We start from the raw sequence: 21,607 nt of genomic DNA on the forward strand, positions 1-21,607 counted from the left end.
CGTGCTCATTGTCTCCTGGTTTTTCCGCCGCAGTCTGAAAGGTGGCTCGTGCTCGTAAGGTTTACCAACCGGCTAGAATTCATCAAACAAGATTGTACAGGAGAAGAAACATGGCTAACCTTGAGGAAGAGAATGCCAGCCCCTCGGGCCAGCCCATTAAAGAGTCTAATCTGGATGAGATTCTGAGGCTTATCAAAAAGAGTGATTATAAGATCGTTGACCAGCTGCTGCAAACTCCGTCAAAGATATCCATCCTGTCTCTACTCATGAGCTCAGAGGCTCACAGGAAAGTGTTGATGAAAGTACTTGAGCAGGCCTATGTCGATCATGAAGTCTCTGTGGATCAGTTTGATGGAATAGTGGGTAACATCACTGCTTGCAACAACTTGGGGTTTGGTGACGATGAACTCCCCGAAGCAGGGAAACACCACAACCTGGCCCTGCATATCTCGGTACACTGCAGGTCTGACATGATATCCAATGTGTTGGTGGACACTGGATCATCCTTGAATGTAATGCCTGAGTCTACACTAAGGCAATTAAGTCATCATGGAATCTCTCTGAGGGGTAGCAGCTATCTGGTTAAGGCTTTCGATGGATCCCACAAAGATGTTCTCGGAGAAGTAGACTTGCCAATTACCATTGGTCCTGAGACATTCCAGATCACCTTCCAGGTCATGGACATCAATGCTTCTTACAGCTGTCTCCTCGGAAGACCGTGGATTCACGACGCTGGGGCAGTAACTTCTACTTTGCATCAAAAGCTCAAGTTCATGAGGAACGGTAAGATCGTCACTGTACATGGTGAAGAAGCCTATCTAGTTAGCCAAGTATCATCTTTCTCTTGTGTTGAAGCAGGGTCCGCTGAAGGGACGTCGTTTCAAGGCTTGACTGTTGAAGGTGCAGAACCCCGGAGAGCTAGTGCTAGCATGGCCTCATTGAAAGATGCCCAGAAAGCTGTTCAAGAAGGGCAAGCTGCTGGCTGGGGCAAAGTGATTCAGATCTTGGAAAACAAGCGTAAAGAGGGCCTTGGATTCTCCCCAACCTCTGGTGTTTCAACAAGAACTTTCTACAGTGATGGGTTTATTAATGCTATTACTGAAGATGCTGATGAAAGAGGCCACGTGCCTACATTTGTTATACCAGGAGGCACCGTGAGAAATTGGGAAGCCATTGATGTTCCTTTAGTCATGCATGCTTCCATGTAATGTGTCTTGTTGCTCATGTTTTCTTTGTTTTCAAAATAACAATCCTTTCGCTCTGCCCAAGGCGGAAGTGATATCATTGTAAGGGCGTGTTTGTTTCGGCATTGCCGTTATCAATAAAAGTTGTCGTCTTTCTCACGACTCTTTGTTTTTTAATTTTTAGTGCCTTTTTCTTGGAAATAATGGTAATGCCAGAAAAAACCAAAACATCTGTATTTTCTTATTAATTTCAAAAATCTGCATGAAAAAAAAACACATTTTTCTAAAAATCATCCCAATCATATTATGCAGATTGAACCACAATAAACCCGTTGAACACAATGACCCTATGGTTCCTCCAAATTTTGAATTCCTTGTATATGAAGCTGAAGATGAGGATGATGATGAAGAGATACCGTATGAGATCACTCGACTGCTTGAGCAAGAAAGAAGAACCATTCAGCCTCACCAGGAAGAAATTGAGCTTATCAACCTGGGTACTGAAGAGAACAAGCGAGAGATCAAGATTGGTGCAGCACTTGAGCCAAAAGTGAAAAAGAAGATCACTCAGCTTCTCCATGATTATCCAGATGTCTTTGCATGGTCTTATGAAGATATGCCGGGTCTAGATCCCAAGATTGTGGAACATCGGATACCGACAAGACCTGAATGTCCTCCCGTCAAACAGAAATTGAGAAGGTCTCGTCCAGACATGGCTCTTAAGATCAAGGCTGAGGTGCAAAAGCAAATTGATGCGGGTTTCCTCATGACAGCTGAATACCCTGAGTGGATTGCCAACATCGTACCAGTACCAAAGAAAGATGGGAAAGTTCGAATGTGTGTTGATTACAGAGACCTGAACAAAGCTAGTCCAAAAGATAACTTCCCATTGCCTCATATTGATGTGCTTGTTGACAGTACTGCTCAATCCAAAGTGTTCTCCTTTATGGATGGTTTCTCTGGTTATAATCAGATACGAATGTCTCCTGAAGATAGAGAAAAGACGTCCTTCATCACTCCGTGGGGAACGTTCTGTTATAAAGTGATGTCGTTTGGCTTGATAAATGCTGGTGCTACCTATCAAAGAGGTATGACAACCCTGTTTCATGATATTATTCACAAAGAGATTGAAGTATATGTTGATGATATGATTGTGAAGTCAAGTGATGAAGAGCAGCATGTGGTGTATCTGAAAAAGATGTTTGAAAGATTGAGAAAGTACAAGCTGCGGTTGAATCCTAACAAGTGCACATTTGGTGTACGATCTGGAAAGTTGCTAGGCTTCATTGTCAGTCAAAGAGGCATTGAAGTTGATCCCGACAAAGTCCGAGCCATCAGAGAAATGCCGGCCCCTCAAACTGAGAAGCAAGTCAGAGGTTTCCTCGGACGTCTGAACTATATTTCAAGATTCATATCTCACATGACTACCACCTGTGGACCAATTTTCAAATTGCTCAGAAAGAATCGGCCTGTTGTATGGAATGATGAATGTCAGGAAGCTTTTGATAGCATTAAAGAATACCTGTTAGAGCCACCTATCCTTGTCCCACCAGTGGAAGGAAGGCCTTTGATTATGTATCTGTCAGTGTTAGATGATTCTGTGGGTTGTGTTCTCGGACAACAAGATGAGACTGGTAAGAAAGAGCATGCTATCTACTATCTGAGCAAGAAATTCACCGACTGTGAGACTCGGTATACAATGCTTGAAAAGACATGTTGTGCTCTAGCTTGGGCTGCCAGACGCCTGCGTCATTACATGGTGAATCATACAACTTGGTTGATATCCCGAATGGATCCGATCAAGTACATCTTTGAAAAACCTGCTGTTACTGGAAAGATTGCACGTTGGCAAATGTTGTTGTCTGAATATGATATTGTGTACAAAGCTCAGAAAGCAATCAAAGGAAGCATCCTTACTGAGCATCTTGCTTGTCAGCCTCTTGATGACTACCAGCCGATTAAGTTTGATTTCCCTGATGAAGAGATTATGTATCTGAAAGCAAAAGACTGTGAAGAACCACTGATCAATGAAGGGCCGGATCCCAATAGCAAATGGGGATTGGTGTTTGATGGTGCTGTTAATGCTTATGGTAAAGGAATTGGGGCCATCATTGTAACTCCGCAAGGGCATCACATTCCTTTCACCGCTCGAATAACTTTTGAATGCACAAACAACATAGCTGAGTATGAAGCATGCATCTTGGGCATTGAAGAAGCCCTTGATCTGAGAATTAAGCACCTTGATATCTATGGAGATTCTGCACTTGTCATTAATCAGATAAAGGGTGAATGGGAGACTCATCATGAGAAGCTGATCCCTTACCGTGACTATGCAAGACGTCTGTTGACATACTTTACCAAGGTTGAGTTGCACCATGTCCCTCGGGATGAAAATCAGATGGCTGATGCTCTTGCTACCTTGTCTTCCATGTTTCGTGTCAATCACTGGAATGATGTGCCTGTAATCAAAGTACAGTGCCTTGATAGACCCGCTCATGTGTTTACTATTGAAAATATGCCAGATCAAGCTGATGAAGATGTGAATGATAAAAAGCCTTGGTATTACAACATCAAACAATTCTTGCAGAATCATGAATATCCACCTGGTGCTTCCAACAGGGATAAAAAGACTTTAAGAAGATGGGCTAGCAGATTCCTTCTGGACGGAGAAATCCTATACAAGAGGAACTATGATATGGTTCTGCTGAGATGTGTTGACAAACAAGAAGCTGAGAAATTGATGCATGATGTACATGACGGCACTTTTGGGACCCATGCTTCGGGTCACACCATGTCAAGAAAACTGTTAAGAGCCGGCTATTACTGGATAACTATGGAGCGTGACTGCCACAAACATGCTAAAAGATGCCACAAATGTCAAATTTATGCTGACAAGATTCATGTGCCTCCACATGCCCTCAATGTTATCTCTTCCCCGTGGCCTTTCTCTATGTGGGGCATTGACATGATAGGAAGAATTGAACCAAAGGCTTCCAATGGACATCGTTTCATTCTAGTGGCAATTGACTACTTCACCAAGTGGGTTGAAGCTGCCTCCTATGCAAATGTGACCAAGCAAGTGGTTGTGAAGTTTATCAAGAATAACATCATCTGTCGATACGGTGTTCCCAATAAAATCATCACTGACAATGGCTCCAATCTGAACAATAGCATGATGCAAGCTTTATGTGAAGAATTCAAAATTGAACATCACAACTCTTCTCCTTATAGACCTCAGATGAATGGTGCAGTTGAGGCCGCTAACAAGAACATCAAAAAGATTGTTCAGAAGATGGTCACTACTTACAAAGACTGGCATGAAATGCTACCGTTTGCCTTGCAAGGTTACCGTACTACAGTGCGCAGTTCAACCGGGGCAACTCCTTTCTCTTTGGTGTATGGTATGGAAGCAGTTCTCCCTCTGGAAGTGGAGATTCCATCTCTTCGAGTAATCATGGAAGCAAAATTAACTGAGGCTGAATGGTGTCAAAGTCGGTATGACCAATTGAATCTGATTGAAGAGAAACGTATGAATGCTTTGGCTTATGGACAGTTGCATCAAGTGCGAATGAAGAATGCTTTTGACAAGAAAGTCCGACCTCGAGAATTCAAGGAAGGCGAACTTGTATTGAAAAGGAGGATAAGTCAGCAACCCGACCCAAGGGGCAAGTGGACACCTAACTATGAAGGTCCTTATGTTGTCAAGAAGGCTTTCTCTGGTGGTGCTTTGATCCTTACACACATGGATGGTGTTGAGCTTCCAAATCCTGTTAATGCCGATATAGTCAAGAAATACTTTGTCTAAAAAGAAAAGAACAGCGTGGTAGGTCGAAAACCCGAAAGGGCGGCCTAGGCAAAAATGCGCTTCCCGGTGGATCGAAAACCCGAAAGGGCGATCCAGGCAAAAGTTAGGGACAAAAATAATGAATATGAAAGAGCTCGCTGAGATTGTATGCAACTCAGGCAAGAATGAGCGCCTCGATGAGCCGAAAACCCGAAAGGGCGGTTCATGCAAAAATGAGGTTGACAATAAAAGGCAAGTAAATATATCTGGCAAATCACCATCACCCCTTGGGGCATCTGCAACTGTCAATGGTCGTCTTCGTCAGAAGCTCCTGTACTTGTGAATTCAAAATTTCTATGAAATGTAGCGGTCATCGTGTTCAATGTATCACCAATCAATAAAATTACCATTTTCCAAGCTTTGTAAATCCGTGGAGTCATGTCCTTGGCTGACTTTCACTCTTCTACATCAATTTGAGCCTTTCTATTGTTTGAAACTCTATTTTTCTTCCTACTTTCAATGCTATATACAAGTATTTTCTTTCTATTTTGATGACGTCAATGTCTGAAGCAAACATTTTTGAAAATTGAAAAATCTCTTTCTGTCTATTTTGAAAGCAAACCTGAGCAACATGGTACATTTCAATGAAACATGCATGAATAAATGAATGTCAATGTCTATTTCAATACATGTTACAAGCAGGTTACTCCCCAGGATGATCTGTGGTCAATGGCAAGAATGAAAAAACAGAATGAAAGTAAAAAAAAATGATGAAAAATGAAAATAAAAAGCTCGCTAAGTTGAAAACCCGAAAGGGCGGCTTAGGCAAAAATGAGCACCCCGCTGATTGACAACCTATGAAGGCAATTCAGGCAAAAATGGGGCAATAAAAAGAATTTATTCCCCGGTGAATCGAAAACCCGAAAGGGCGGTTCAGGCAAAAGTGGGATTGAAAAATGAAAAGAATGAAAAGGATATAAAAGCATTGACCACAGATGCGAACATCCAAAGTTTACCCAGCACTGACACGCCTAGCAACGGCGACCTGTATCCAAGAACCTTCCAAGGGTCCCTCCTTTACAAGTTTTATTGCCCTCAGCCATGGTTTTGATACGTCTCAATGACGGTATCTCCAAAGAGGTTTTCCCCTGTGAATATGTTGCAGCACGAGCCACTACGTGCCCAATCTTCCAATGTTTCGTCTGCCGTTGTGAAACTCCTTCGTCAAATTACAAACCAATCATGCATTTCAAGCATTCATACATGCATAATCATGCATTTTATGTGCTCATACATCCAGTAATCTTGCTATACCATACATACATGCTGCATTTCCAACTTCAAATTTCAATCCAACTCAAAACCCAATTTCAATTCAATCCAAATTGCAACTGTCAAGCTCAATTTCAATCTCTATTTCAATTCCAATGTCAAATTCAATCCAATTTCAACTGTCAAATTCGATGCAATCTCAACTTTCCAATCTCAATTCCAAACCATGTCAACTGTCAAATTCGAAGCAATCTCAATTCCAATTCCAATTCAATGTCAATTCGAAGCAATTTCCAATCTCCAATGTCAATTCCAATTTCAATGACAATCTCCAATGTCAATATCCAATCTCAATGTCAATGTCAATATCCAATGTCAATGTCAATGTCAATGTCAATCTCCAATTTCAATGTCAATGTCAATATCCAATGCCAATGTCGATTTTTCAATCCAATTTCAATCCAATTTCAATGTCAATTGCAACTCTCCAATCCAATGTCAATGTCTATGTCTCAATCCAATTCCAATTTCCAATGTCTTTTTCAATTTCAACTCTCAATCCAATGTCTATGTCTATGTCTCTGCCAACGTCAACTTCCAATTCAATTCCAAATCAATGTCAATTCACTCTCAATTTGTTTTTGGGCCAACAAAAATGGTCATGTCTATTTTCAAATCAAGTCAATGACAATTTACCCTCAATTGGTATCTTGTTAAACCAGACTTTCAATTTGTATCATGTTACTGGTCAAGTGCCAGGTTCGATCCAAAAAAAGAACCACTTGTACCTGCTTATATACCTATGCTTCCGGACAAACGACAAGTTCGATCTAAAAAGAACAGTTTGTACCCAGCTCATGCTTTGTTACCAGTCAGACGACAAGTTCGATCTAAAAAGAACAGTTTATACCCAGCTCATGCTTTGTTACCAGTCAGACGGCAAGTTCAATCTGAAGAACAGTTTGTACCCAGCTTATGCTTTGTTGTCGGTCAAACGACAAGTTCGATCTAAGAGAACAGTCTGCACCTTCCCACATGACGTGGTGATAATCCAACAAGCAAGTTCGATCCAAAGAAACAGCTTGTAGCAACCCTTTTGTCTATGTCTCCAGCCAAACAGCCAGTTCAATCCAAAAGAACAGTTTGTGTCTGCCTATCTGTTTGTATCTTCAACCAAGTGTCAAGTTCGATCCAAAGAACAACTTGTATCTGCCTATATGTCTATGTTTCCGGTCAAGTGCCAAGTTCAATCCCAAGAACAGCTTGCACCTATCTTTTGTTTTGTATTCCCTGGTCAAGTGGCTAGTTCGACCCAAAGAACAACTTGTACCCTGTTTCCTACTCCCTGGTTTGTCTACCCTGTCAATGTCCACCTGAATCCCCAGTGACATGACATGTTCCATAGACTCCAGTTGTTTGTTTTGCATTCATAATCAAAGTATTGCATGGCATTCACATTCTTAAAAATCTGAAAGCGTATTTTTATGTCCAAAAGCAGTGCAAATGCTAATATTTAAGTATCTTCGTCCCGTCAACTCTAAGACTTCGTCTCTTGACTCTCCGGACAAAGAAACTTAAATAGGGGCAGCTGTTATACCCTAATTTTGGACCTAAAAATACTTGTTTCCTCTTTTCTTGCATTTCAAGCCATTTGAACTGTCTCTGATCAATTACATCTGTCTCTGCATTTTATTTCAATTTTATTTGCAAAATTCAGGGAAAAAGGGCATTTTAGTCATTTCTTATGTCAAAATCTCTTCCAATCTTTAAAATTTTGTTTGAGTCCTTTCAAGTAGTTTGAATAAGTCTCTGTTTCATTCTATGTCAAAACCCTTTCCAAAAATTGCATTTGAAGTCATTTTGGGTCAGTTTTGCCCCTAGGGGCATTTTAGTCTTTTCATGTGTTAAAACCCTGTTTAAATCTTAAAAATTGTCTCTGAGTCTGTTAATTTTTCTTGAATAAGTCTTTGCTTCAATTCCTTGTTAAAAATCCATTTTAAAATTCGTATCTGAGTCATTTACAGTTGTTTTAGCCCTAGGGGCGTTTTGGTCATTTCACACGAAATTTCGGCAGAGAGGTACTTTAAAGTACCTCATTTAGGCCATTGGTTCATTTTAGTCCGTTTTGTCAAATTTTAGACGTTTCACTTTACGTTTAGTCAAGTTACCATTTTTTATTCCAATTTTATTTTTAGTATTTTTTTTTCTAAGTCCAAAGTGTCCAAAATTTCATTCAAGTCCCTTTTAATTTTCTTTTTAGACCTTTAATTTCACATTTTTTGCATAATAGTCCTTTTTATTTCAATTGTCTTTTTAAGTTTTTAATTGCAATTAAGTCCTCTTTTCCATTTTTTCAGTTTTGTCCCTTTAGTTTCCTTCGTTTGCAGAACAGTCCTTCAGGTTTTCCAAAATTGCAAAAAGGCCCAAGTCCAAATCCAGTCATTTTCTTCGAACCTTAGTCCAAGTCCAGGTGGCAGTTTCCTATTCGTCCAGTGGCACACATGGCACCTATAAAGCCCTGCCAACTCAAGTCAAAGTCAGAATGATCACCATTCCAAAAAAACGACACATCATCACAGAGAAGGTCCTAACAACCTTCTCTCTCTTCTCCAAAGCCCTATCACCACCGTAACAGAATTCCATCACCACCGTAACAGAATTCTGCCACCACCATAACAGAATTTCACCACCACAAGCTCTCAGATTCACCACCGCATCAATCTTCCATTGATTTTCTCATCAAAAAACACTAGAATCAACACAAATTGCCAGAGAATCGAAGCAAAAAGCATGTCCAATTCAACAGAGTTTCTACGAATTGTTTGAAGTTCTCAGTGGTTCTCTGAGAGAATCCTCATCATTGAACGTTGATTCATTGCAATTCAAGCGTGAATCCATCCACAACTGACGAATTCAACGCGATCGCAAAGAAAACATCAAGAGAGAGAAGAAGAGGATCGAAGAACTAGAATCAAACCTGTGAAGAAGAGAAGGAAGAACGCCGATTTATTTTCGGATTCAACAACTTACCAAAAGATTTGCGTGGATCTTTGTTCGAATCTCCAGAATCCAAAGAGGTAAACCCCAAACTCACCGTTATTTCTCAGTTTTCAATTGTGCAAGTGATGTTTCTTCATTGATCAGTGTAGATCGAACAAGAACGTGAAAGCCTCTTTCGAAAGTTGTTAAAAAAATTTTGAAACAGTTCGAAACCCTAATTTCAAGTATAGATCTACACTGATCTAGTGATCTTTAGGAAAAACGGTTTAGGTTTTCGAACTCAGGAAGGAAGAACGAACACATTGATGTAAAAGGTTTTCAAAAATAGTCAGAAATAAGATTCCGACGCGGTGGTTCCGTCACCGGAAACCTAACCACCGCCGGAATCTTCATCGTTGTTCTTCGTTCTTTCCAGGAAACGTGAGTTTGAAGATGAAGATGTAGAGAGAAGAAGGAGCTTATCTCTCTAAGGAAACTTAGAGAGAGAAACGAATGAGAAGAATGATCAAACCGGTATAAACATGTTTATATAGGGGGGGTGAACCAAGCCGGTTCATCTGAACCAGGCTGGTTCATCTCCAAACCGGTTCCATTTTTCTTCTCCACCGTTTGATCTAGGGTTTGGATCCCTGGATCAATCCTATGGCTCCTGTGTCTCTCTGCGATCCAGAACCCATCAAGGCTTTGGGCCTAGGTCTCTTTTCTTTACTGGATTTCGCCCCTGCTTGTTTTGTGCTATATGAACACTGCCTTTTAGTATTTGCACCCTTGTCTGCCCAAATTTGTTTATAAAAAATCCTAAAATTTTTCTAATGTGTTCTTAATATTTTTCTTGACATTTTGGTGACTTTTTTTGTGCTAAAACTTGAGAAAAGCACTTGAAGCATTTTTTTCTTATTTTTTTGTTAAAACTAGCAATTTTCTTGTAATTTTTAGCCCAAAAAACTTTAAAAAAAATTCTTAAAAATTCATATAGGTTTCTTGATAGTTTTGTAGCATTTTGTGATAATTTTCACATGTTAAAATTGGTTAAAAAATAAGGTGTTAATTTTCTTGCTATTTTTGTCATATTTTGTGCTAAAAATGAGTGAAACTTTGCTTGATTTCAATCCAAATTGCTTGATGAATTTTGGTGACCTATGCCACTTGATTCCATAGAAGTTTAGCCACTGTTTGTGCTTGTTATTGATGCATGAGTATGAATCTTGATTGATTACTTAGCTTACAAGTTAGTTGTGTAATAATGCAAATATGCCTAAAGTTTTGTTTTAAAATGCCAAGTAAACCATGTTGCCTTAATTCCCATTCCAAGACTTGATTCTAAACCTTTAAAAAATGCATGGGAATGTGAGAATTATAGGTCATATGGTTCTTGCATTCTATGAACAAATTTTAGCCATGTTTGCACTCATTTTCTATCCTTTATGTTCTAGTGTTTCTCTTGCTTTATTTCCTTTGATATTGTCATGTGCTACTAACTCCTTTCATTTCATGTTTCATCATTTCATAAGCATCTCCATTTCATCCCATATTCATCTCTATTTCTTTCTTGCAATTTAATTTGTACCAAAGTTAGAATGTAAACATTTAGGAGTTTTGTAATATTTTCCTTTATGCACTTTTAATTTTCTTGGCAAAGAGGCCATAGAATGTATCTAGGGTATGATGTAAAGGACAATGGACTCTAATAATGTACACCGACACAAGCACCGACACATGCACACACACCACTTTAGGTATATAGCTAGAATATGCATGTTTAGATGTATGTTTAGGATTGCATGTTTAGATGAATGTCTAGGCTTTATACTTAGAAAAATCATTTTCCAAAAAATATGAACAAACTTCACTCAAATCTTTTTACAATAAACCTTGGGGTCAAAACCCCATTGATTTTCCTTTTCATTTTCTTAATCAAATTTCAATAAACTTTAATCATACTTTGACTTGTTTTTGCAAAATGACTAATCAAACCCCACTCTTTTATTAAATTCTCATGCCTTCAAGGCCTCTCAATCTCCATTCTTCAAAATCCTATTTTCGAACTTAAAATCAACCAACAAAAACAAAAACATTTTTGAGAGAGAACTACGGTGGATTTGATCCCTTAAACGGGTACGTAGGCAAGGAACAAAATTCCTTCAATTCAACTAAAATAAAAATTCAAACACATTCTTCTCCCTCCAATTCTTCACTTAGAATATTCTTAGGTTTAAAATCATCTTTCAAAATAGCATTTAAAAATAAAGCGCGCGCGTAGAAATTAAAGACGGTTCCTATAGGATACTATAGTCGTTATGGGTGCCTAACACCTTCCCGTAGCGAAAACAACTCCCGGACCTCGATTCTCAAGGGTTTTGCTTACTTTTTCCCTTCCCAAGAAAAAATAAGATATCACCGGTTTAAAAGGTTCAAACGTAATCAATGTTTGACACCCGAAAACCAAGATAAAACAGTCTTGGATGATATATACCCTCATTGGAAAAGGTTAAGTGTACAAGGACAAGAGATTGATGATGATTTTTCCATGATGGAAGAGTGGAATGGCATTTAAGAACGTCTCAAGACAATCCCTTACAATATGAAACTCTACATCAAAGAGATGATGCGCCAAATAGCATTTCCGGAAACCACAAGTTTGTGTCCACCTTAAAAAAAGGCGGTAACCAAGGGAGCACATAAAAGGAAGAGGAGTACACTCAAAGTGTCATCAACGGGTCGAATCCCCTCTAGGTGGGAAACTATTGATTCTCAAAATCCGGATAGTCAACCTTCAAAAACCAAGAGGTCACTTCCAAAGTAGAAAGATGCACGCCTTGGCACTTACTCCCGCTCACAAGCTTCATCCTCTACTTCAAAACTGTTTCGGAATATCCCATACATTTCACAAATTCCAAATCTTATGAGACCTTACATTGAAGACATTGTGAATGTTAGAGGGAATGGTAATTGTGGTTTCCGGGTCATAGCTAGGCACTTGGGGATGGATGAGGAAGATCATGTATTGGTTCGTCAAGCACTTATTCATGAGTTGAGAAATCATAAGTGACTACATGCCGATATATGACACGGAGGAGCGTTATAACAAAATCTTGAATGGTTTACACCCTCCAACAAGTAGAAGTGGTATTGCGCTGGTGGATAAGTGGATGACCACTCCGGATATGAGTCACATTATTGCTACTTGCTACAATAGAGTCGTTGTTCTATTGACTTTGCCCGAAATGGGTGGTGTATGTGAGACATATTTCCCAATCCGAAGTGCTCCACCACTTAAGCCACATTCCAACATCATGTGTCTTTGCTTAATTTCCAACCACTATCTTCATGTTATTTTGAAAGAAGGTTGTCTGTTACCACCGAGTTGTATGGAGTGGATGAACAACAAGATTGGTGAGGCGGAGTAATGGCATTTTGAATTTTTGGATAGACAAGACACATTCAATGAACTCATGTCCAAGGAGCCGAAGCCGCCAAAGAAGCCAACAAATGAGCACAATCCAATTATTTGTGATAATACTCCCACTCCGCAAAAAAATGAACAAGAATTTGAAGTCATGGAAGACATGGAAGAAGACGAAAATTTAGGAATGTCACTAGACTTCTTAGATAGGTTATAGGTTATGACACTTTTTGGTTTGTCTGTGTTCGTCGTAGTTTTTGGTGGTATTACACCCCCGACGTAATTTTGGGTGGCCGGTTATGTAATTCGGATATTTGTGGCTAATATTTAACTAATATTATATATATTATATGAAGTGAATTTTTTTGGTGGCCGGTTATGTCACACCAATTATTTCTTGCATTACTTTGTCACTAATAATTCAACTATTTATTTTATCTCATTTCTCTCATATTTGTTTTTCATTATATTTTTGTGAAGTGAAACATGTCTGAAGATGCACAAGATCCAGTTAAACTTGAAGTTCGTTATGTAGATGTGAAAAAGAGGGCTTCGTCGTAAACCCCACCGACAAGTTGGACGAGGTGAAGGCAAAACTTGACGACTTCTTTATCCATATTGGTTCAAATCACAGAACATGTTATGTAGTAGTACAAGTTCCAGGCGTGGACTTGGGGGAGGATAAGGAAGAGGACCGTTGGAAGACCGTGTATTTTCCACAACTACTCAAAGATGATAGCGACGTTGATTACATGTTTCGCGTGATGGTTGAAAATAGCCTTTTACATCTTTTCGTCCGATCCAATGAAGTATAATATTTATTAATGTGTAATATCGTAATTTGTTTGAATTTGTGTCTGTATTGTTGAATTTTAATGAATTTGTGTTTATGTGTAATTTGGATCGTTTATGTGAGATTTTGTGATTTTGAGAATTTAAGGACAAATTGATGTAATTTGGATCGTTTATGTGTCATTATATGCGGTTAAGTGATTACGCGTCAATACCGACAGATTTATGTAATTTAGATCGTTTATATGTGATTATGTGATTTTGAGAAAAACGATGAATTTTGGTTATTTGGACCGTTATGTGATTTTGGGAATTTAAGTACAAATTCATGTAATTTGGATCGCTTACGGATCGTTAATTGTGATTATGTGATTGCGGGTCATTACCGACGAATTTGTGAAATTTGGACCGTTTGGATCGTTATGTGTGATTATGCGATCGTGAGAAAAACGATGATTTTGTGTAATTTTGATCGTTTACGTGCGATTCTGTGATTTTGTTGTTAAACTGGCGTGATTCACTTCAATTATGAGCGTGTAAAGATTACAGGTTATTAATGACACACTTTGCATTAAATGCATATCAGTACATCATTTAATGTTGTACTGATATATCAGAAAAGCGTGAGTTAACTCACGCATGTGTTAACACTCTGCGTGAGTTAACTCACGCAGCGTTAGTTAATAATCGCAGGGGAATTTTGGTCAGTTTGGTTGGGTGGAAGCGAAACTTGTTGGAAGAAGAGCATAATTCATAAAGAAATGAATGAATAAGTCATGTTACAAAAGGAAAAATATCGATTCATAAAAAAAAAAATTGCTCGCAACCAAAAGATTGTTAAAAACTTGTATAATTTATTACTAACTATATTTTAATATTCAATTAACCCTAAAAAACAATTCAAAATTAAGTAAAGAACAAACATCACAAATACAAACAAAATGTGAAAAACACAAAAATATCAATGTCATAAATAATACGAGAATTAATTAAAAATAAGTCCAAAAAATGTGTATTTTTATCTTAACCAAAAGGGTTTATCTATTCATAGGAACTGAGATAAAAATATTAGAGATAAAGATATTACACATGATGAAAAAATGAAAGATATATTTAATTCTCCTTCCTAAGCTTTAAATCTCATTTCATAGTTTTCCAAGTGTTTATGTTAGTTTTCTTTAAGTCCTTTGACGTTAAAACCCTTAAAAAAAGTATAAAAACACTAAAATATTGTCTAAAACATAAATTCGTCGCATCGTGAGTTGTTCCATCACAATGAAAAATTTAATTGAATTTTGTAAGGTAAAATCTACTTGTTCATATTAAACTGCAAGCTAAGCTCAACATAACTTCCTTTTACATAATATGTGATTAAAATACCCCCATAGTGGATATATGGCTTTGTCAACAATCTCAACTCTACGTTAAACCAATGAAAAACAAGCTACAAAAATGTATGTGTAACATCCCGCGTATTAGGACTTAACGTAATATCTGAAAACGATACAATACGCACGTTTAAGGAAAAAGGGCATAATAGTCATTTGAGCTTAAGGACTATATAAAGGATTTAGGCCCAAAATATTCATTTTTCATTCAAGCTTCTCTCTCTAGGTTACCAACAAATCTTCTTTCTCTCTTCCATCTCTAGAAATCGGTCCCCCTCCCTTCTTGAATCCATCTTCTTCTTTGATCTTTCTCTTTCAAGCAAGCAATTAAGTATGGTATGAAGCTTTTGGTGGAAGAAACATAGGAACTTGAACAACTTCACCAACTAGTTTTCTTGTTAGGGTTTTTGTTGTGTGGAGGCTTGGAAACAACTTCAAACTCTCTTGAGGTGAGTTCTTTAGATAGATCCTTCTACCTATGGGTTGTGTGTGTTATGATAAATGATGAAAATGTTAAGTTAGAAATCATGAACTTAGGGTTTAGTACCCCCTTTTGCTATAATTCATTGAAATTATGTTGTTTGTTGCCATGTAATCATTCAAAGCTGTTTTCTATATGTTTTGGGTGTTTTGTATGCTTTGGAAACTTGGTTTTGAGGATTAGAGATCAAAAGACACGAATTTTTGCAGGTCTGGTGAATGAAAATCATAGCACGATGAGAGAAATCGTACTACGATATTTCCCGAGGCAAAATGCCACAAAAAACTGCTCACAGATCGTACTACGATGCTTTATATCGTACTACGATGTACAGGAAATCGTACTACGATGCTTTATATCGTACTATGATTTTCACAGCACATTACCTTTTCATAAAACTTTCTGTGATGCAGTTATTTCGACGAGGCTTTTGCTTGCAGTTGATTATAACTATAGAAAACCCCTCAATATCAAGTAGTCATTGCACATTATATCTCAGGATATTAAGAATGAAATGCATGAACAACATTAACAACTTCAATGATGAATGATATACGAGATGTTATGATAAGATCTTTGATGAGGGTAGGAATAACTCTAAGAATGGGAGAAAACATAGAGCCTCGACATAGAAAGTCGAGAACTAGTATGATAAACCATGTATGAATAGCACAAGCATGTAAGTACTTTACCAGTAATTGGGTAGGTCATGGACCCGTGGTAAGCAAGCAAGTTTATATGTAACCATTCATGTATGCATAAGAACAAAACTATTATAAGATGTAGGTGCTCGTGTCTCTTGTTATCCACGTTAGGGGGATACGGGAGGTTCCCGATCTAAGGGGAACGATTCAAGCCGTAAGGGACCCGCACAACACTGAGGGAGTCCAATGTACGTACATCGGTCATGTATGGGATAGTTCTCGGGGTTACTCCACCCAGGGCTCTCCGTAAAACGAACCAAGATAATGTTTGTTTGATTCACGCTAACATAATGATTTAATGAATATGACCATGCATGATTATGATTATGTTAGACATGAGTAAGTAGTGGAATAGAACATGAAATGGATGTTATGCCGAAGACGAACTTAGGTTTCCCTATTCGTTCGGTATAGGTTTGTGTCATGAATTCTAAGAGTAGGCTTCGGTGCGTTTAACGTATCTTAGCAAAGCGGTACTAGGATCCCTTGACCGCCATGACCCATATGATATTAGTAAAGCCTATAACATGTTATGAAGAATCTAAGACGGATTCTAGTGTGCCCTTCCGTCTAGACAAGAATGTCCACACACGTATAATCAACCGGCAGGTTGTATTTTAGACACGTGGTAACCATAGGCTTTTCCCCAAGGTTATCACTAGCCTAGGGCTAGGAAGAACTCACTGAGGCATTATGTCTCATCCAACTCCTTATTTGTTCAGGTTCACAGGTTTCACGAGGTAAAGGTAAAGAAAAGGTCTTGGAGTGATCGTGTCTTATTGGAGCTCTCATGGTGTGGATTAAGGATGCATATGTTACATTATGATTCTTGTTGTCATATATTTTGTATTTGAACTTTGTTATGACAAAAGTTTGGTGTAAATATGTAACATAAGAACTTTGGAATGTTGGTGTATTTAGACTCAAGACTTATCGACCTTCCGTTATTGTATAAATTAATGTATCCAATATCACTTTTGGCACTCTTTTGAATATTCTAGATATTTTCAAATATGGGTGTTACAATTGGTATCAGAGCAGGTCGATTCAGATCGTGCCTTGGGTCATTAATAATACAATTTAAGTAGTTGTTCTTTTTGAGCCTAGGATAATTGTCCTCATTGTTATATTTGGTTGAAACTGATCACTTTGACTTAAATATGACAGTGAGAGCGATAATGTCTGGAGCACAAAGGGGACGAGGCCGGCCAAGAGTTAATCAGAATATGGAGGAGAATGTTAACCCTGATGCTCAGATGTGGGCACAACTGATGCAACAGAATCAACAGATGATGCAAATGATGCAGCAGCAGATCCAGCAGAATGCTCAAACCCAACAACAGTGGGCTGCAGCTATAGAGCAAGGTCTGGGAGTGCATAATCCACATCCACCGCCTCCAGTTGTGGGAAACCCAGCCTTCCGAGAATACAATCGAAACCATCCCCCAGAGTTTGATGGTAGTGGTGAGCCACCTGAAGCTAAGAGGTGGATCAAGCATATGGAAAAGATTTTTCTTATGGCCAACTGTACCGAGGAAGAAAAGGTGGTTTTTGCAACTAATCAATTCCGAGGTGCAGCACAGGATTGGTGGGAAACTGCTCAACGTAGAATGGTGACGAATGAAATAGCAGTGAACTGGGAGAATTTTAAGCGAGTAATGAAAGAAAAGTATCTTCCCTTGTCGTTCAAGGTCAGGAAAGAACAAGAATTTCTCCACTTGAGGCAGGGTCAGATGTCGGTAACGGAGTTCACCAAGAAGTTCGAGGAACTATCTCACTACTCCACTCATAATGAGTATGCGGCTAATGAGATGTGGAAAGTTAATCAGTATAGGCATGCTTTGAGGGGAGATATCTACGCCGTGGTCAGCCAACAGAGGTTGACAAATTTTGATGAGATGGTGCATAACAGTTTGGAAGCCGAAAGAGGTTTTGATAGGGCAGTTAGGGAAGGTTCTAAGCCATGAGGAATGAGGGGAGGTAATTTTTCCGACAGCTATCACGATAAGCTGAAGCCTAAGGGATCTCCAACTAGAGGGAAGTACATAGGACCACCTAGAACTTATCTAACTTGCAGGAAGTGTGGTAAGGCTCATCAGGGAGAATGCAGAGTAGGTTCTGGTAATTGTTTTGCATGCGGTCAGTCAGGGCACTATGTGGCGGATTGTCCAACCAGAGAAAATAAGGGCAAGGGTGTCAGTACTACAATGAGTAAAGGTAGAGTGTATTCTTTTGATGGTAAGAAGGCACAGGCAAATGAAGACTTGATTGGTGGTACGTGCTTTCTTGGTTAGAATCCTATTAATGTTTTATTTGATTGTGGTGCATCATGTTCTTTCATTTCATTTCAATGTGTTGAAGATCTTCAGTTGTCTGTTTCGTTATTAAATCCCTCTATGAAAGTAACTACGGCCACTAACGGGAGTATTGTAGCGAATTATGTTTGTGAAAATTGTCCCATCACTGTATCTAGCAAGACGTACTATATAGATTTAGTATGTCTCCCGATGACGCAACTTGATGTCATATTAGGTATGGACTGGTTGTCAGCTAATCATGTGTATATAGGGTGTGCAGAAAAGAGTATTTACATGCCAACTAGTAATACGGTGGAAGGAGTAGCCTTGTCAGAATTGATTAAGCACACGTATCAGATGGCTCAATTTATTTGTGCTTAGGATAAGGGTTTTTATGTTATGCTCACCGTGACTTTAGAGTCAGATTTAAGTCCAAATGATATTCCTATAGTAAGTGAGTATCTGGATGTTTTCCCCGCTGATATCACTAACTTGCCACCGGAAAGAGAAATTGAGTTTTCGATTGATTTGATTCCGGGAGCCGAACCAGTATCAGTAGCACCTTACAGAATGTCTCCCTTAGAACTTAAAGAATTGAAGACTCAATTGGAGGAACTTATTCAGAAGCATTTCATCAGGCCTAGTGTGTCTCCATGGGGTGCACCAGTTTTATTAGTTAAAAAGAAAGATGGCAGCATGCGACTATGTATTGATTATCGTCAATTGAATAAGGTGACCATCAAGAATAAGTACCCTTTGCCAAGAATTGATGATTTACTGGATCAACTTAAGGGAGCATCTGTGTTCTCTAAAATTGATCTCAGGTCAGGATACCATCAGATTCGTATCAAATCCTCAGATGTGTCCAAAACGGCTTTCAGAACGCGTTACGGGCACTATGAATTTTTGGTAATGCCTTTTGGTGTATCCAATGCTCCAGCAGTTTTTATGGATTACATGAATTGGATTTTTCAGCCCTATTTAGATCAATTTGTTATTATTTTCATTGATGACATATTGGTTTATTCTAAGAATCCGCAAGATCATGCTCAACATTTGAGGATAGTCTTGGATATCCTTCGGGAAAAACAGTTATATGCAAAGTTTAGCAAGTGTGAGTTTTGGTTGTCAGAGGTCAAATTCCTTGGTCATGTAATTTCTCAAGGAGGTGAGGCAGTTGATCAGTCAAAAGTAGAAGCGGTTCAAAATTGGACAAGACCGAAGCATGTTTCGGAAGTTCGTAGCTTTTTGGGATTAGCCGGGTACTACCGACGGTTCATAATGAAGTTTTCCCAGATTGCTTTACCTTTAACCCGACTCCTGAGAAAAGAGGTGCCTTTTGTGTGGGATGAAGAATGTGAGAAGAGTTTTAGAACTTTGAAGAAGAAGTTAACTCAAGCCCCAGTCTTAACCATACCTGACCCGGAGAAGAAATATGTTGTATTTGTGATGCATCGTCTAAGGGACTTGGTGGTGTACTTATGCAAGAAAATAATGTGATAGCTTATGCATCTAGGCAACTCAAAACGCATGAAGAAAACTATCATACTCATGACCTAGAGTTGGCAGCCATAATTTTCGTTTTGAAGATATGGAGGCATCATTTGTATGGAGCACACTTTGAATTGTTCAGTGATCACAAGAGTCTAAAGTACTTGTTTGATCAAAGGGATTTGAATATGAGGCAACGACGTTGGATGGAGTATCTGAAAGACTTCGACTTTGATTTGAAATATCATCCAGGAAAGGCCAACGTTGTGGCGGATGCTTTGAGTCGTAAAGCCTTAGCTCAAGCCGAAGTGTCGATACATACTTCTAACATATATGAGAAGGTTCGAGGCCTTAACCTTGAAGTTACAAAAGATGATGATGGTATTTGGTTGCACAGATTGGAAGTTTCATGCGATTTACGGTCAAGAATTATACAGGCTCAGATTGTTGACTCAGAACTTCAGAAAAGGAGTGTTCACCCAGAATTCTCTATGGCTTCGGATGGAGCAATGTTATTTGAAGGAAGGTTATGTGTTCCAAATGATCAAGAGCTTAGAAGATTGATTTTGGATGAAGCACACGAGTAGTTTTTCAATTCACCCTGGCGCTACCAAGATGTATCAAGATTTAAAGAAGGAGTACTGGTGGCCTGGCATGAAAACGGACATTACTGAATTTGTAGCGAGGTGTATTGTTTGTCAGCAAGTCAAAGTAGAACAACAGAGACCAGCTGGTATGCTACAATCATTAGAGATTCCTCAGTGGAAATGGGAACACATTACTATGGACTTTACAGGAGGATTGCCTCGTACTCAGAAAGGTCATGACTCGATATGGGTGATTGTAGATAGATTAACTAAGTCCGCTCATTTCTTACCAGTTAAATCTACCTACAAAGCATTGCAGTATGCTGAATTGTTTATTTCAGAAATTGTCAAGTTACATGGAGTTCCGGTGAGCATTGTGTCAGACAGAGATCCTATCTTTACTTCACACTTTTGGAAGGCTTTTCAAAGGGCCTTAGGAACTCGTTTGAAGTTGAGCACGTCGCATCATCCGCAGACGGATGGACAGTCAGAGAGGACTATCCAGACCCTAGAAGACATGTTACGTGCTTGTGTTTTGGAAGATGGTGGAAGCTGGAACCATCACTTACCTTTGATAGAATTCTCCTACAACAATAGCTATCACTCAGGTATTGGGATGGCACCGTATGAAGCATTGTATGGTAGGAAATGTAGAACCCCTTTGTGTTGGGCCGAGGTTGGAGACAAGAGCATCGTTGGACCAGAGATTATTCAAGAAACGACCTTGAAGATTAAGTCAATACAAGAGAATATGAGAATAGCCCAGAGTCGTCAGAAAAGTTATGCAGACAATAGACGAAGACCTTTGGAGTTTGAAGAAGGTGATCATGTGTTCCTGAAAGTTACGCCTAAACTGGGTTTGAGAGGTGTTTTTAGAACCAAGAAGTTGTGTCCTAGATATGTAGGACCGTTTATGATACTCAAACGTGTCAGACCAGTAGCTTACCAGTTAGCCTTACCTCCAGCTATGTCGGGCTTACATGATGTGTTTCATGTGTCTCAATTGAAGAAGTACATTTCGGATCCTTTTCAACCAATTGAACTAGACTCTATTGAATTAAGGTCAGATTTGACGTTTCAGCCGGAACCAGAAAGGATAGTTTACCGTGATGCCAAATCTCTTAGGAACAAAGAGATTCCTATAGTGAAAGTGGTTTGGCAGGGGTCGCCAGACGGAGAAGCTACTTGGGAACTTGAATCAGAAATGTTGAACCAGTATCCACA

General features: G+C 39.0%; 1 protein-coding gene across 1 annotated transcript; it reads left to right on the plus strand.

The window, feature by feature from the left end:
• The first annotated feature begins 12,293 nt into the window (after positions 1–12,293).
• On the plus strand, positions 12,294–12,647 carry LOC146928801 (uncharacterized). Its single transcript, XM_085707127.1, has one exon. The coding sequence runs from the start codon at positions 12,294–12,296 to the stop codon at positions 12,645–12,647; it is 354 nt and encodes a 117-aa protein (XP_085563253.1).
• Positions 12,648–21,607: the final 8,960 nt, after the last annotated feature.

Source organism: Medicago sativa, chromosome 4 (assembly GCF_051527215.1).
Source record: "Medicago sativa cultivar Bolivia chromosome 4, Bolivia_mono, whole genome shotgun sequence".
Lineage (NCBI taxonomy): Eukaryota > Viridiplantae > Streptophyta > Magnoliopsida > Fabales > Fabaceae > Medicago > Medicago sativa.